Below are 12,008 nucleotides of genomic sequence, written 5' to 3'. Positions count from 1 at the left end.
CGCGGTCGAGCTGCGCATGCCCCGGACCCGGAACCCGGGGGTCCCCGGACGACCCCCGCCTCCATCCGGGAGCACCGAGGTCAGGCCGGCCAGCACTTCCGCCCGTAGCCACTTTGTTTTCCAAAACAAACCCTCGGGTTTCCGGTCCTGCGCGGTTGCCATGGTCACCGCCGGGGGGAGGGGACGGTGCTCGTTTTGAGTCCCCGCGATCCCGGGCCCTGTGTCCTCCGTGAGTACTCGAAGCACCGGACAGTGCTGGAGGCACAGTCTCCCCAAATAGCCCTATCTATCCCACGTTTTTATTCCAGGCCGGATCCATCCGGTTTCCGCCGCCTGGGGTGGGGGAGGTGCTGCGAACCCCGAATCTCGGTACTGGTGCAGTGGAGATCTGAGGGGCAGAGGTTGAGGGTCACGGTGGGTGCTGGGAGGACTCAGAAAAACAAAACAAACACCCAGGAGAACGTCCGCTGTTAACTGCTGACTGCTGTTCCGTGCTAGTGGCTTGTGTTAAGTGCTCTCAGCTACTGTTAGGTGCTGGCTGCGAAATGTTAGGTGCTAGTAGCTTGTGCTAAGTGCTCTCAGCTAGTGTTAGGTCCTGTTGAGTCCTCGCTGGGTTACTGTTATGTGCTGGTGATTTGTGTTAAGTGCTGACTGTCTACTGTTAGCTGCTAATGCCTTGTGTTAAGTGCTCTCAGCTAGTGTTAGGTCCTGTTGAGTCCTCGCTGGGTTACTGTTATGTGCTGGTGATTTGTGTTAAGTGCTGACTGGCTAGTGTTAAGTGCAGGGAGCCAGTGTTAAGTGCTGACTGTCTACTGTTAGCTGCTAATGCCTTGTGTTAAGTGCTATCAGCTATTGTTAGGTGCTGTTGGCTAATGCTAAGTCTTGATTGGGTACTGTTAGGTGCTCTCGGCTAATATTAACTACTCTCAGCTAGTGTGAGGTGCTGTTCACTAGTGTTAAGTGCTGAGTGGCTGCTGTTAGGTGTGCTAAGTGCTATCAGCTACAGTTAGGTGCTGTTGGCTAGTGTTAAGTGCAGGGAGCCAGTGTTAAGTGCTGACTGTCTACTGTTAGCTGCTAATGCCTTGTGTTAAGTGCTATCAGCTATTGTTAGGTGCTGTTGGCTAATGCTAAGTCCTGATTGGGTGCTGTTAGGTGCTGTTGGCTAATGCTAAGTCCTGATTGGGTGCTGTTAGGTGCTCTCGGCTAATATTAACTACTCTCAGCTACTGTGAGGTGCTGTTCACTAGTGTTAAGTGCTAACTGGCTGCTGTTAGGGCCTAGTGGCTTGTGCTAAGTGCTATCAGCTACAGTTAGGTGCTGTTGGCTAGTGTTAAGTGCTGCCTCGGCCCAGGCGTTGGAGGCTCCGAGGGCAGAAGGCGGTCAGTGCTCGAGGTGGAGGTACTGAGCTCGGTCCAGTTAGGACTCAACATGTGCCGAGTCTCCTGCGAGCAGGGCCGTGTACGCGCAGCGTGCTGGCAGCAACCTCTGTTTGGGGCTGGGTGCTTGCACGTTCACTGCTGGGTACGCGTGTACCCAGTGCTGAGTGCTTGTGTGTCCTGTGCTGGGTGCTTGAATGCTGTCTCTCTGGGTGCTGTGCACAGTACAGGCCTCTGCATGTGGTACTGACTGAGCTCCTTCCCCAGAACCCTGGCTCTCAAGCAAGTGCTGGCTGGGAAATTCTGAGTCTGTGCACACAGTGCTGTGGCCCAATGCTCGGTGCTCCGAAAGGCTCATCCTCCTGGAAGACACCTCGGCCGTGGGGTGCTGCGCTCAGTTGTTCCTGCAGAGGGGAAGGAGGGGCTTTCTGGGGGCTTGGCCTGATGTCCGCCTTGGGCGGCTTCTCAGACCTTGGAACCCGGCCCCGTAGCCCAGGCTAGACTGCACATCATCCCCTGTTCTGGGCTGCATACTATTCCCTCTTGCTGCTGCACACTAGGGACTGGTTCCAGGCTAGCCTGGCCTACCGGCTCCAAAGAGACAAAGAGCAGCGGAAACAAACAAGTCATCCAGGAACAGACACCGCCCAGTCATCAGTCCCGCCACGCAGTGCCTTTTCCGAGTGTCACACAGTCCCAGCACCCACTACAACCAGTATTGGTACTGAGTGTGGACTCAGTCCCAGCACCCCCAGCCAGCAAGTACTGGTACAAAGCGTTTACACAGTCCCAGTTCCCGCTACAGCCAATTACTGGTACCGAGTGTGACACAGTACCAGCACCCGGTACAACCAAGTATTAGTACCAAGAGTGGACACAGTCCCAGTACACGCTACAAAGAGCATCGGTATCCAGTGTAGACACAGTGACAGCACCTGCACCAACCTAGTACTAGTTTCAAGTGTGGAGACAGTCCCAGCACCCGCACCAACCAAGTACTAGGACTGTGTTTTCACACAGTCCCAGCACTGGCAGCCAAGTATTGGTAACGAGTGTGACAGCACAGTCCCAGCACCCGCTACAACCAAGTACTAGTACCAACTGTTGACCTACTCCCAGCACCTGAGCACCTCATCCAAACCTGAGAGTCATCGCCCTGAAAACGGCTTTGTAGAAATGAGTAGTACTGAGTCCCTCGGAATCAGCACCTTGCCCGGCTCCCGTCTCACCCGTGTCTGTCTTGCTGCTTTCCAGGAGCTTTTCCGGCCTGAGCCACAGCGGAGCCCGAGGCCAGGGCCCGGGAGCTGGTCCCGGAAGTGCCCCCGGCAAACCGGAAGCTGGCTGTCCTTCCCATGTGTCTTCCTGCTCTTCGGGTGCTCTTCTCCCCTGAGCTGAGTCGGCAGCGATGGAGCCCAAGGTCCGGGAAGTAGCAGCAGCGGGCCGGGAGCTGGCCCCGGAAGTGCCCCCGGCGGGCCGGAAGCTGGCTGTCCTCTGACCAGTCCGTCCTGCTTCTCAGGGGCCGTTTCCCGCTGAGCCACGCGACAGCCATGGAGGACAAAGTCCCGGAAGTAGGGCCGGCGGACGGGAAGCCGATCCCGGAAGCGGCCCCGGCAGACCGGAAACCGGCGGAGGCGAAGGCCTCCAAGGCCCCGGAAGCGGCCTCCGCCGACTGGAAGCCGGCCCCGGAAGTGCCCGCGGGGGACCGGAAGCTGGTGGCGCACCCGCGGGCCAAGAGCAAGGTGTGGAAGTACTTCGGCTTCGACTCGGACGCCGAGGGCTGCATCGTGCAGTGGCGGAAGATCTACTGCCGCGTGTGCCGGGCGCAGATCGCCTACTCGGGAAACACGTCCAACCTGTCCTACCACCTGGAGAAGAACCACCCGGACCAGTACTGCGAGCTCGTGAGGAGCAACACCGAGCACATGCGCGAGGCCTTCGCGTCCGCCTACAGCCGGCTCAAGCCGGACTCGGGCCCCGGCCCCTGCCGCTCCCCGCAGCCGCCGCCGTCGCCGCCCGACGCGTTCGCGCCTCCGCGGTCCAGCCTGGGCTACGACACCAAGCGTCACCGGGACATCACCGCGGCCGTGCTGGGCGTCATCTGCGAGGGGCTGTTTCCGGCGTCCGTGGTGGACGAGCCGACCTTCCGGGCCCTGCTGCGCGCCGCAGAGCCGCGCTACGAGCTCCCCGGCCGGAAGTACTTCCTGCAGGCCGTCCCGGAAAAGTACGCGCGGGTGCGGGACGCGGTGCGGAAGGAGCTGGGCGAGGCGGCCTGGTGCGGCGTCTCCGCCGACCTGTGGGCCAGCCCCAGCCACAACCGCACGTACGTCACGCTGGCGGTGCACCGGCTGGGCGTGACGTCACAGGGCGGCCTGGCGCTGACGTCGCGCTGCCTGAAGACGTTCGAGGTCCCCGACGACGACGACGCGGCCGAGACCGTCACGCGGGTGCTGTACGAGGTGTTCGTGGAGTGGGGCCTGGGCAGCAAGGTGTTCGCGGCCACCACGGACTTCCGGAAGGACCTGGTCCAGGCCTGCTCGCTGCTCGACGTCCCGGTGCACTTACCCTGCCTGGCCAGCACCCTGGACGCCGGCATCCAGCAGGCCCTGCGGCTGCCCCGCCTGGCCGCGCTGCTGGCGCGCTGCCGGAAGCTGGTGCGCTACTTCCAGGGCTGCTCGGTGGCCCGCTGCTTGCTGTACGAGAAGCAGCGGCAGCACGGCCTGCCGCGGGGCATGCTGGTGAGCGACCGAGTCCCCGGCTGGGGCAGCACCCTGCTCATGCTGCGGCGCCTCAAGGAGCAGCAGTTCTGCGTGGCGGCCGTGCTCCTGGCGGACAGCAACAACCACCACCTGATGCTCGAGGCCGCCGAGTACGGCACCCTGGACGCGCTCCTGGAGCTGCTGCAGCCGTTCCGGCAGGTGGCGGAGGTGCTGGGCTCCAAGTACCCCACCATCAGCATGGTCAAGCCGCTGCTCCACATGCTGCTGAACACCACCCTGGTCGCCAAGGACACCGAGTGCACCGACATCAGCACCGCCAAGGAGCTCATCGCTCGGGAGCTGACCCGGAAGTACCGCGACCAGCCGGAAGTGGACATGTTCCTGAACGTGGCCACCTTCCTGGACCCGCGCTACAAGCGGCTGCCCTTCCTGTCCGGCTTCGACAGGCAGCGGGTCGAACTCCGCGTCATCGAGGAGGCCAAGGCCTTCCTGGACCGAGACGGCGACCGCGTCCGCTGCGCGATGACCGAGTCCCCGGCGGACGGCGTCCCCGAGGACCCGCCGGCCAAGAGGTTCCACGCGGGCGCGTGCACCGAGCCCCCCGGCACCGCCATCCACAGCATGCTGGCCGAGATCTTCTGCCCCGCCGGGGCAACCGAGGACCAGGAGGAAAACCACGCCCAGGTGGTGGAGGAACTCGGCAATTTCAAGTCCCAGAAGGTGCTGGGACTGAGCCAAGACCCGCTCAAGTGGTGGTCGGACCGCCGGGCCCTGTTCCCGGTGCTCCCCCGGGTGCTGCAGAAGTACTGGTGCGTGGTCCCCACGCGCGTGGCCCCCGAGCGGCTCTTCGGGTCAGCGGCCCGGGTGGTCAGCGCCAAGCGGAACCGGCTGGCGCCGGCTCACGTGGACGAGCAGGTGTTCCTCTACGAGAACGCGCGGGCCGTGGGCGACCTCGAACCCGAGGACGAGGACGAGGGGGACTGGGGCCTCGGCCCGGACGGTGCGGGCTTCCTGGGGGCCAGAGACGCCGGCTTTCTGTAGGATGTGCACCCGCCCTGCGGGGGGGGGGGGGAGGGAGGAGTCCTGCGTCCCGGAGGAGGGCGACTGTCCGAACGTCCTGGTGGGGGGATGACTGTTCCAACTTCCTGGCGGAGGCGACTGTCCAGACTTCCTGGGGTAGCGACTGTCCAGACTTCCTGGGCGGGGCGACTGTTCCAACTTCCTAGGATGGGGCGACTGTTCCAATTTCCTGTGTGTGAGGGGGGGCGACTGTCCGAACTTCCGGGTGCAAACCCAAATTTCCGGCCGCGGGGTCCAGGCTTCTGGAATCCTGCAGACTACCTGTACTTCCTGGTGGAAATCTGGAACACCTGTTATTTCTGGGTGCCGACAAGGAGACTCTGCACTTCCGGGAGGAAATTGGGAACTTCTGGTGTTTCCGGGTCAAACCCGGAAACTTCTGGAACTTTCAGGTGGAAACGTAGAAACTTCCTGTACTTCCGGGTAGAAACAGGAAGGCTTTCTGTACTTCCGGGTGGGAACCCAGGATCTTCTGGCCCCCAAACCCTGTTGACAGGAAATGGCTCGTGTTCCCGGAAACACCAAAAAGAAAACTTAGGAAAATGAAATCGAGTGAGTTTGCGTGTGTCACGTTTCTGTCTCTTCGTCATCCTCTGGGGTGCTGGGGTCACAGTCCTCCATCACCACACCTGGCTCAGTACTCCTGACTTTAGAAAAATCCCAAGGTGTAGCTGGAACCTGCTCCATTCGCTTCGATCAAAGGCATTTGAAGGAATTCGGTGCTTGTTAAAGTCCTTATTGCATTCAGTTCTCTGGGACTGAGCACACGTCAGCCAGCACTCAGAGGGCCAGAAGAGGGCGGGGAATCCACTGGAGCTGAGCTTTCAGGAGGTGGTGTGGGTACTGGGACTCACGGAGCTACAAGCACTCTGCCCACTAAGCTTCAAGCACTCTACCCACTGATCTACAAGCACTCTATCACTGAACTACAAGCACTCTGCACTAAGCTACAAGCACTGTACTCACTGAGCTGCACGCACTCTACTCACTGAGCCACAAACACTCTGCCCACTAAATTACAAGCACTCTATCACTGAGCTACAAGCACTCTACCCCGGAGCTCCCAGGGAGGGGCATCTTCTGGAATTTCTCCCTGAAGGTGCTGACTTAGTTGTCCAGGTCACATCGTTAAAAACGGCATGATGTCAGCAGGTGCTGAACTTAGTCCGAGTTCTAGCACGGGAGGTCAGCCTATTAAAAGGTTGATTCAAGATCCTGATAAACCGAGGTGGGAGCGACTGCTCCCGTCCGGACGGATCGCCGAGTCACCCAGCACCCCGGGGTACCTCCCCGCTTGTTGGTTTCGCTGCTTTCACTGTCAGTTGCGTGCCCGGTGCAGTCAGAGATGTTTGCTGATTGACCTTTGTTCCTGCCATGCGGAGGAGCTCTATGCAGAGCACTGTAATGAGCATCTGGGCATGGGGAGGATGGAGCTCAGAGCATTCCTGCTGTCAGCTCGGGGTGCAAAGTCGGGGCTAGACCTCAACCCCTCCCACAAGGCCATGCGACAGCATGAAACTCAACACTCCATCCTGGGTAGAGTGCTTGGAGCTCAGTGGGCTAGAGTGCTTGTACAGTGCAAAGGGTGCTTGTAGCTAAGTGGGCAGAGTGCTTGTAGCTCAGTGAGTAGGGTGCTTGGAGCTCAGTGGGTAGGGTGCTTAGAGCTCAGTAGGCGGAGCGCTTTAGCTCAGTGGGTAGGGTGCTTAGAGCTCAGTGGGCAGAGCGCTTTAGCTCAGTGGGTAGGGTGCTTAGAGCTCAGTGGGCAGAGCGCTTTAGCTCAGTGGGTAGGGTGCTTAGAGCTCAGTGGGCAGAGTGCTTTTAGCTCAGTGTGTAGACTGCTTGGAGCTGAGTGGGTAGGGTGCTTGCAGCTTAGTGAGCAGAATGCTTGTAGCTCAGCGTCTAGAGTGCTTGCAGTTTCAGTGGGTGGACTGTAGCTTAGTGTATAGAGTTCTTGTAGCTCAGTGATAGAGTGCTTCTAGCTCAGTTGGTAGAGTACTTGTACCTCGGTGGGCAGAGTGCTCTGGAGGTCGGTTGGTCAGATGTTTACAGCATCAGTGTGTAGGGTGCTTGTAGCTCGGTTGGTAGGGTGCTAGCCTCGCACACACAGCAGCCTGGGTCCCACCAGCACCTGCTGTGTTGACTCAGCTCTGTCCTCCTAGCACTCAGGAGGTGGCGACGGGAAGATCAGGAGCTGAAGCTCGACCCTGGGTGTCTGGTTAACCTGGGCTCCTTGACACCCTCTCTGTGGACTTAGCTGCAAGCACCTTGGCTCACTGAGTTTTCTTACTGACCCACGTCTTTATGTTCCCATGTGAACTGGGGGATCACTGTGCGTAGCACCAAGACATGGGAACTCGGTGATCCCAAGAGGAACAGGGGCCTGGATTTTCGGGGTGCTGGAAACCTCCGTGCGTGGACTCTTGACTGACGTGTCTCCCCGCAGCGTTGCCCCAGCAACCGGACCGCGTGGCCATCGTGACGGGTGGGACTGACGGCATCGGCCTCTGCACGGCTTGGCACCTGGCGCGGCTTGGCCTGCACGTCATCATAGGTGAGGCTGGTGCGGGTGCGGCGGGGTGCTAGTGCTGGGTACTCGGTCCTGCTCCCTAGGGTTAGCCTGTGCTCAGTCAGCCCCGTCTCTTTAGGCCTGAGGTGACGCAGAGCATCATGGGAGCACGGGGTGGGCCACCAGACCTGGTGACGTCACGGTGGGCAGGAAGGAGACAAGAGACTTGGGGTCCCAGTGTTCCCTTCCAGGACATGCCCCTATGACATCACTGACTCCCACTCGCTTAGCGGCATGGAACACTTGGGGGGAAACCAGACCTGCTGACGTCATAGGGAACCAGAAGTAGGGAGGGAGAGAGGCAACTGGACACATCGTCCCCTGCATAGCCACACCGCTATGACGTCACATGCTCCCACTAGCAGAGCCCGATGGGAGCGTGGGGTGCGGCTGAGTGGCTGACGTCATGGTGGACAGGAAGTAGAGAGGAAGAGGCTGGGGTTGGGGGTCTCAGTGTCCCCGGCAAGGAGCCACCCCTATGAGGTCACTTCCTCCCTCAGCAGTCATGGAAGGACACGTCCCTATGACGTCACTTCCTCTAGAAGAGCATCGTGGGAGCACTTGGGGGACCGGACCTACGGACATTGTAGGAGACTGGATCCCCCCAGGCTACGCCTCTGTGACGTCACTTCCCCCTCCCCCAGTCCACACAGTCCTTAGGAAACCTGAGGACTCTCAAGGGAGGTGTGCACAGAGGTAGCCGCAGATAGCCCACAGGAAGTCAGACTTCCGGTGCCGTGTGCGCCCGGCACATGCACGAGACATGAGGAGTCCGTGCACGGCTGGGAGGCCTCGGCTATAGCCCAGGTTAGCCCATGGGTGCTGACTGCGCCCACCGCACCTGCAGTGCTGCTTGGGAGGTTGAGGTGGGAGGGTCTTCCGTTTAACATTGGCCTGGGCTACGGAGGGACTTCTGGTCCAGCCTAGGCTACGGGGGGTCTGGTCCAGCCTGGGCTACATAGCAGGTTCTTGGGCAGCCTGGCTACAGAGGGCCCCGGATTCCCTGGAGCTGGAGTTTCAGGAGGCCGTGGGTGCTGGAAGTGAGCCTGGGTTCTCTGGGAGTGAGCCGCGGGTGCTGTCTCTTACTCGCTGAGTCCTTTTTCAGCTGGAAATAAGGAGGGAAAAGCTCAGGACGTCGTTCAGAGAATCCGAGAAGAGACGCACAACGACAAAGGTGAGTAGGGGCCTGGGTGCTGGGCTCAGTTCTCAGTGCTGGGCTTTGTCCTGGGTGCTGGGCTCTATCCTGTGCACTGTCCTAGGCTAGATCTCTGTATCCTTTCCGGAGGGTGGACTGGACAGAGCCGCCCTGTGCGTGGACCCAGCTATTATGGGATGGCCTGGGGCAGAGCCGCCATGTGTATGGAGCTAAGTATTGTGGGATGGATGGTTATGGGATGCACCGTTATGGGATGGCCTGGGGCAGAGCCGCCATGCGCTTCTCTGGGGTGGTAATTTCACGAACCCCTAACCCTAACCCTAACTCTTCCCTCCGGTCCTCGGGACTCCTGCAGACTTCTTCCCAGCATGCCTCGCTCCGGTCCCTGTCCCAGGGCGTCACCGCTGTTCACACCCTGTCTTTCAGTGGAATTCCTGCACTGTGACCTGGCGTCCGTCCGCTCCATCTGGCGCTTCGTCCACAACTTCAAGGCAAAGAGACTCCCTCTCCACGTCCTGGTGAATAACGGTGAGACCTCACGCCACGGCTCCAAACACGGAGTTCGGTGGGCGTACGTCCGTGAGGGCACAGGTGGGTGGGTGGGTGATGGTGACGATGGTGGAGGTGGTGATGGTGCTGATGGTGATGATGGACGGATGACGGATGTGCAGACACTCATGAAAGCACTGACATACTCCCCCCGCTGCAGTACTCACGCATACATGTTAAACACAAACATCCGTGTTAATGAGGCCCGGGTCTCCTCTTTTCCATGCACACACTGATCCGGCCCTGGTGTCAGTGCACTCGGGACATGTTTCCTGTAAGTTCACACAGGATTCAGAGCCGGGGACGAAAGATGAAATAGTGAACCTAAACCAGCACAGGGTACGGAAAAACCGCACAGATGCTACAGGCTCTGTGTCCCCGCCAAATACAGGGAGACTTTTATTATGAAATTATTCCTATTTCAGAGACTGAAGGAAAACTCATTCTAGAAACCAGAGCGACTGGTCACGCTCATTTCCCAATTAGCTGCCTGAACAGTGGACATTTCCCCAGGTGACTCGTCAGCAGTCTCTGCCCTGAACTTCGCATTTCAACAGGTTGTCAGCCATCGGTGGGTGCTGGGAACCGAGTCCTCTGCCCTGGAGTTGCCATTTCAATAGGTTGTCAGCCATTGTGTGGGTGCTCGGAACCGAGTCCTCTGCAAGAGCAGCCAGTGCTCATGACCACTGAGCCGTGTCTCCAGCTCAACGGACGATGGGGTTATTCGGAGAATATTTATTTGAAGACACAGTCCATCGTGGAGGGGAAACTGGACAGCAGGAGCGTGAAGGGTGTGGTCACGTCGCACTCAGAAACGTGACACACGCATGCTGCCACTCAGCTAAATCGGTCCCTTTAAGCAGTTAAGGACGCCAGCCGGTGAACGGTGCTGTGCATGGTGCACGGGTACTCCTGCCTCAGTTCACAGTCGACACAATCTTCCTCATGGGCCTGCACAGACGCCACGTTCCACGTAACTCTAGAGGCTTTCACAGTGACGACTAATTGAACTTACACAAGGCAACCACACTGCCAGCTGAGCCATCGCATCCATCCACCCATCATCCTCCACCACCACCACCACCATGATCATTACCACCATCACCGCCATCACCATCACCGCCATCACCGCCATCATCCATCCTCATCCGCGTCTTAATCACTCCGTCCACCACCCACCATCCTCCTCCGCCATCTCCACCGGAGGCCCCGAGCTGTGACCACACCCCCTGCGCACACACCTGTGATTCTCCCTCACACGTACTAACACCTGAAATTGTCCCCCTCAGCCGGCGTCATGATGGTCCCTCAGCGGAAGACCGAGGACGGATTCGAGGAGCACTTCGGCTTGAACTACCTGGGACACTTCCTGCTGACCAACCTGCTGCTCAGCACACTGAAAGAGTCAGGGTCCCCCGACCACAGAGCGAGGGTCGTCACGGTGTCTTCCGCCACGCATTATGTGGGCGAGCTCCACATGGATGACCTTCAGGGCAGGTGAGCTGCACCCCGGGTCGGCCCTCCATGCCCCCCACGCGCACAGGTATGGTGCTCGGCTCACAGTCGGGCCCCACTCACTTCCTGTCCCTGCGACGCGTGTATTTTGCGTTCCATAGAAACTTGAACGAGAGGTCGGAGGTCAGTAATACCCCTACTCCGCCTTTAACCTTGCGTGCGCGGTGCAGTTTTCCCATGACTAAGTCAGCGAGACAGTCGGCTTAAATCAGGAGAGGGTGGTGCTGTGCAGGGTTTCAGGAGGGGCTAGCCTGTTGTCACCGGGCTCCAGGGCTCGGGGCATGTGGGGACACAGAGCATCATGGGAGCACCTGGTGGGGCAGAGCTGCCGATGTCATGGTGAACAGGAAGTAGAGAAGACACTGAAGTCTCAGTGACCCCTTCCAGGACACACCCCGTGATGTCACTTCCTCCCACTGGCCCCTACCTCCCAAGTTTCTTCCAACTCCCAATATCCCATTGACCTGTGACTCCATCCATGAACGAACCCAGGATGACATCAGAGCCGTCGTGGGGCAGTCACATCGCAAAGGTCCCACCAGTGGGGACGAAGCCTTCCATAAAATACCCTTGAGGAATATTATACGTCCAAGAAAAGGGAGAGAGAACAGGCTGGAGTCCCAGTGTCCTCTTCCAGGACACGCTCCAATGACGTCATTTCGGCCCCCACTTCTCAACATCCCACGTGGCTCCGTGGCCGAGCCTACTGTTGACGTCAGAGCCCTCGCGGTGCCACCGCTGCTTGTCAGGTCTTGTCATGTGGGGTTCGTGGGTGTTTGCAGCACCGGCTCCGTCTCCTCCTCAGCCGAGGCTACTCCCCGCACGGCGCCTACGCGCAGAGCAAGCTGGCCCTGGTGCTGTTCACCTACCGTCTGCAGCGGCTCCTGCAGGCGCGCGGCGACCCCGTGACGGCCAACGCGGTGGACCCCGGCGTGGTGGACACCGACCTGTACCGCCACGTCTGCTGGGGGACGCGCCTGCTCAAGAGGCTCCTCGGCTGGCTGCTCTTCAAGGTGAGACCCCCCGCGTGGGCTTCCGGTTCCTGCCAG

General features: G+C 59.6%; 2 protein-coding genes across 4 annotated transcripts in view; both read left to right on the top strand.

The window, feature by feature from the left end:
• The window catches only part of Zbed1 (zinc finger BED-type containing 1), a 5,625-nt gene extending 387 nt beyond the window's left edge, over positions 1-5,238 (top strand). Inside the window, exons 1-2 of one of the 2 annotated variants that reach the window (XM_008853061.2) lie at positions 143-229; positions 2,631-5,238. In XM_008853061.2, coding sequence (XP_008851283.1) covers positions 2,924-5,134 — 2,211 coding nt within the window. In that variant the 5' untranslated portion in view covers positions 143-229; positions 2,631-2,923 and the 3' untranslated portion in view covers positions 5,135-5,238. Of the gene's footprint in view, positions 1-142; positions 230-2,630 lie in introns of those variants that run through there. The other variant, XM_008853060.3, reaches the window with a different exon arrangement.
• The window catches only part of Dhrsx (dehydrogenase/reductase X-linked), a 13,864-nt gene that overhangs the window by 445 nt on the left and 1,411 nt on the right, over positions 1-12,008 (top strand). Inside the window, exons 1-6 of one of the 2 annotated variants that reach the window (XM_029556103.1) lie at positions 5,321-5,725; positions 7,617-7,724; positions 8,845-8,913; positions 9,322-9,423; positions 10,734-10,941; positions 11,765-11,972. In XM_029556103.1, the coding sequence (XP_029411963.1) occupies positions 5,716-5,725; positions 7,617-7,724; positions 8,845-8,913; positions 9,322-9,423; positions 10,734-10,941; positions 11,765-11,972 (705 nt within the window). In that variant the 5' untranslated portion in view covers positions 5,321-5,715. Of the gene's footprint in view, positions 1-5,320; positions 5,726-7,616; positions 7,725-8,844; positions 8,914-9,321; positions 9,424-10,733; positions 10,942-11,764; positions 11,973-12,008 lie in introns of those variants that run through there. The other variant, XM_008853062.3, reaches the window with a different exon arrangement.

The sequence above is a fragment of the Nannospalax galili genome, unplaced genomic scaffold (genome assembly GCF_000622305.1).
Source record: "Nannospalax galili isolate Female #2095 unplaced genomic scaffold, S.galili_v1.0 scaffold3027, whole genome shotgun sequence".
NCBI classification, from domain to species: domain Eukaryota; kingdom Metazoa; phylum Chordata; class Mammalia; order Rodentia; family Spalacidae; genus Nannospalax; species Nannospalax galili.
Note: the sequence above shows the minus strand (reverse complement) of the source record. Positions and strands in the feature narration are given on the sequence as shown.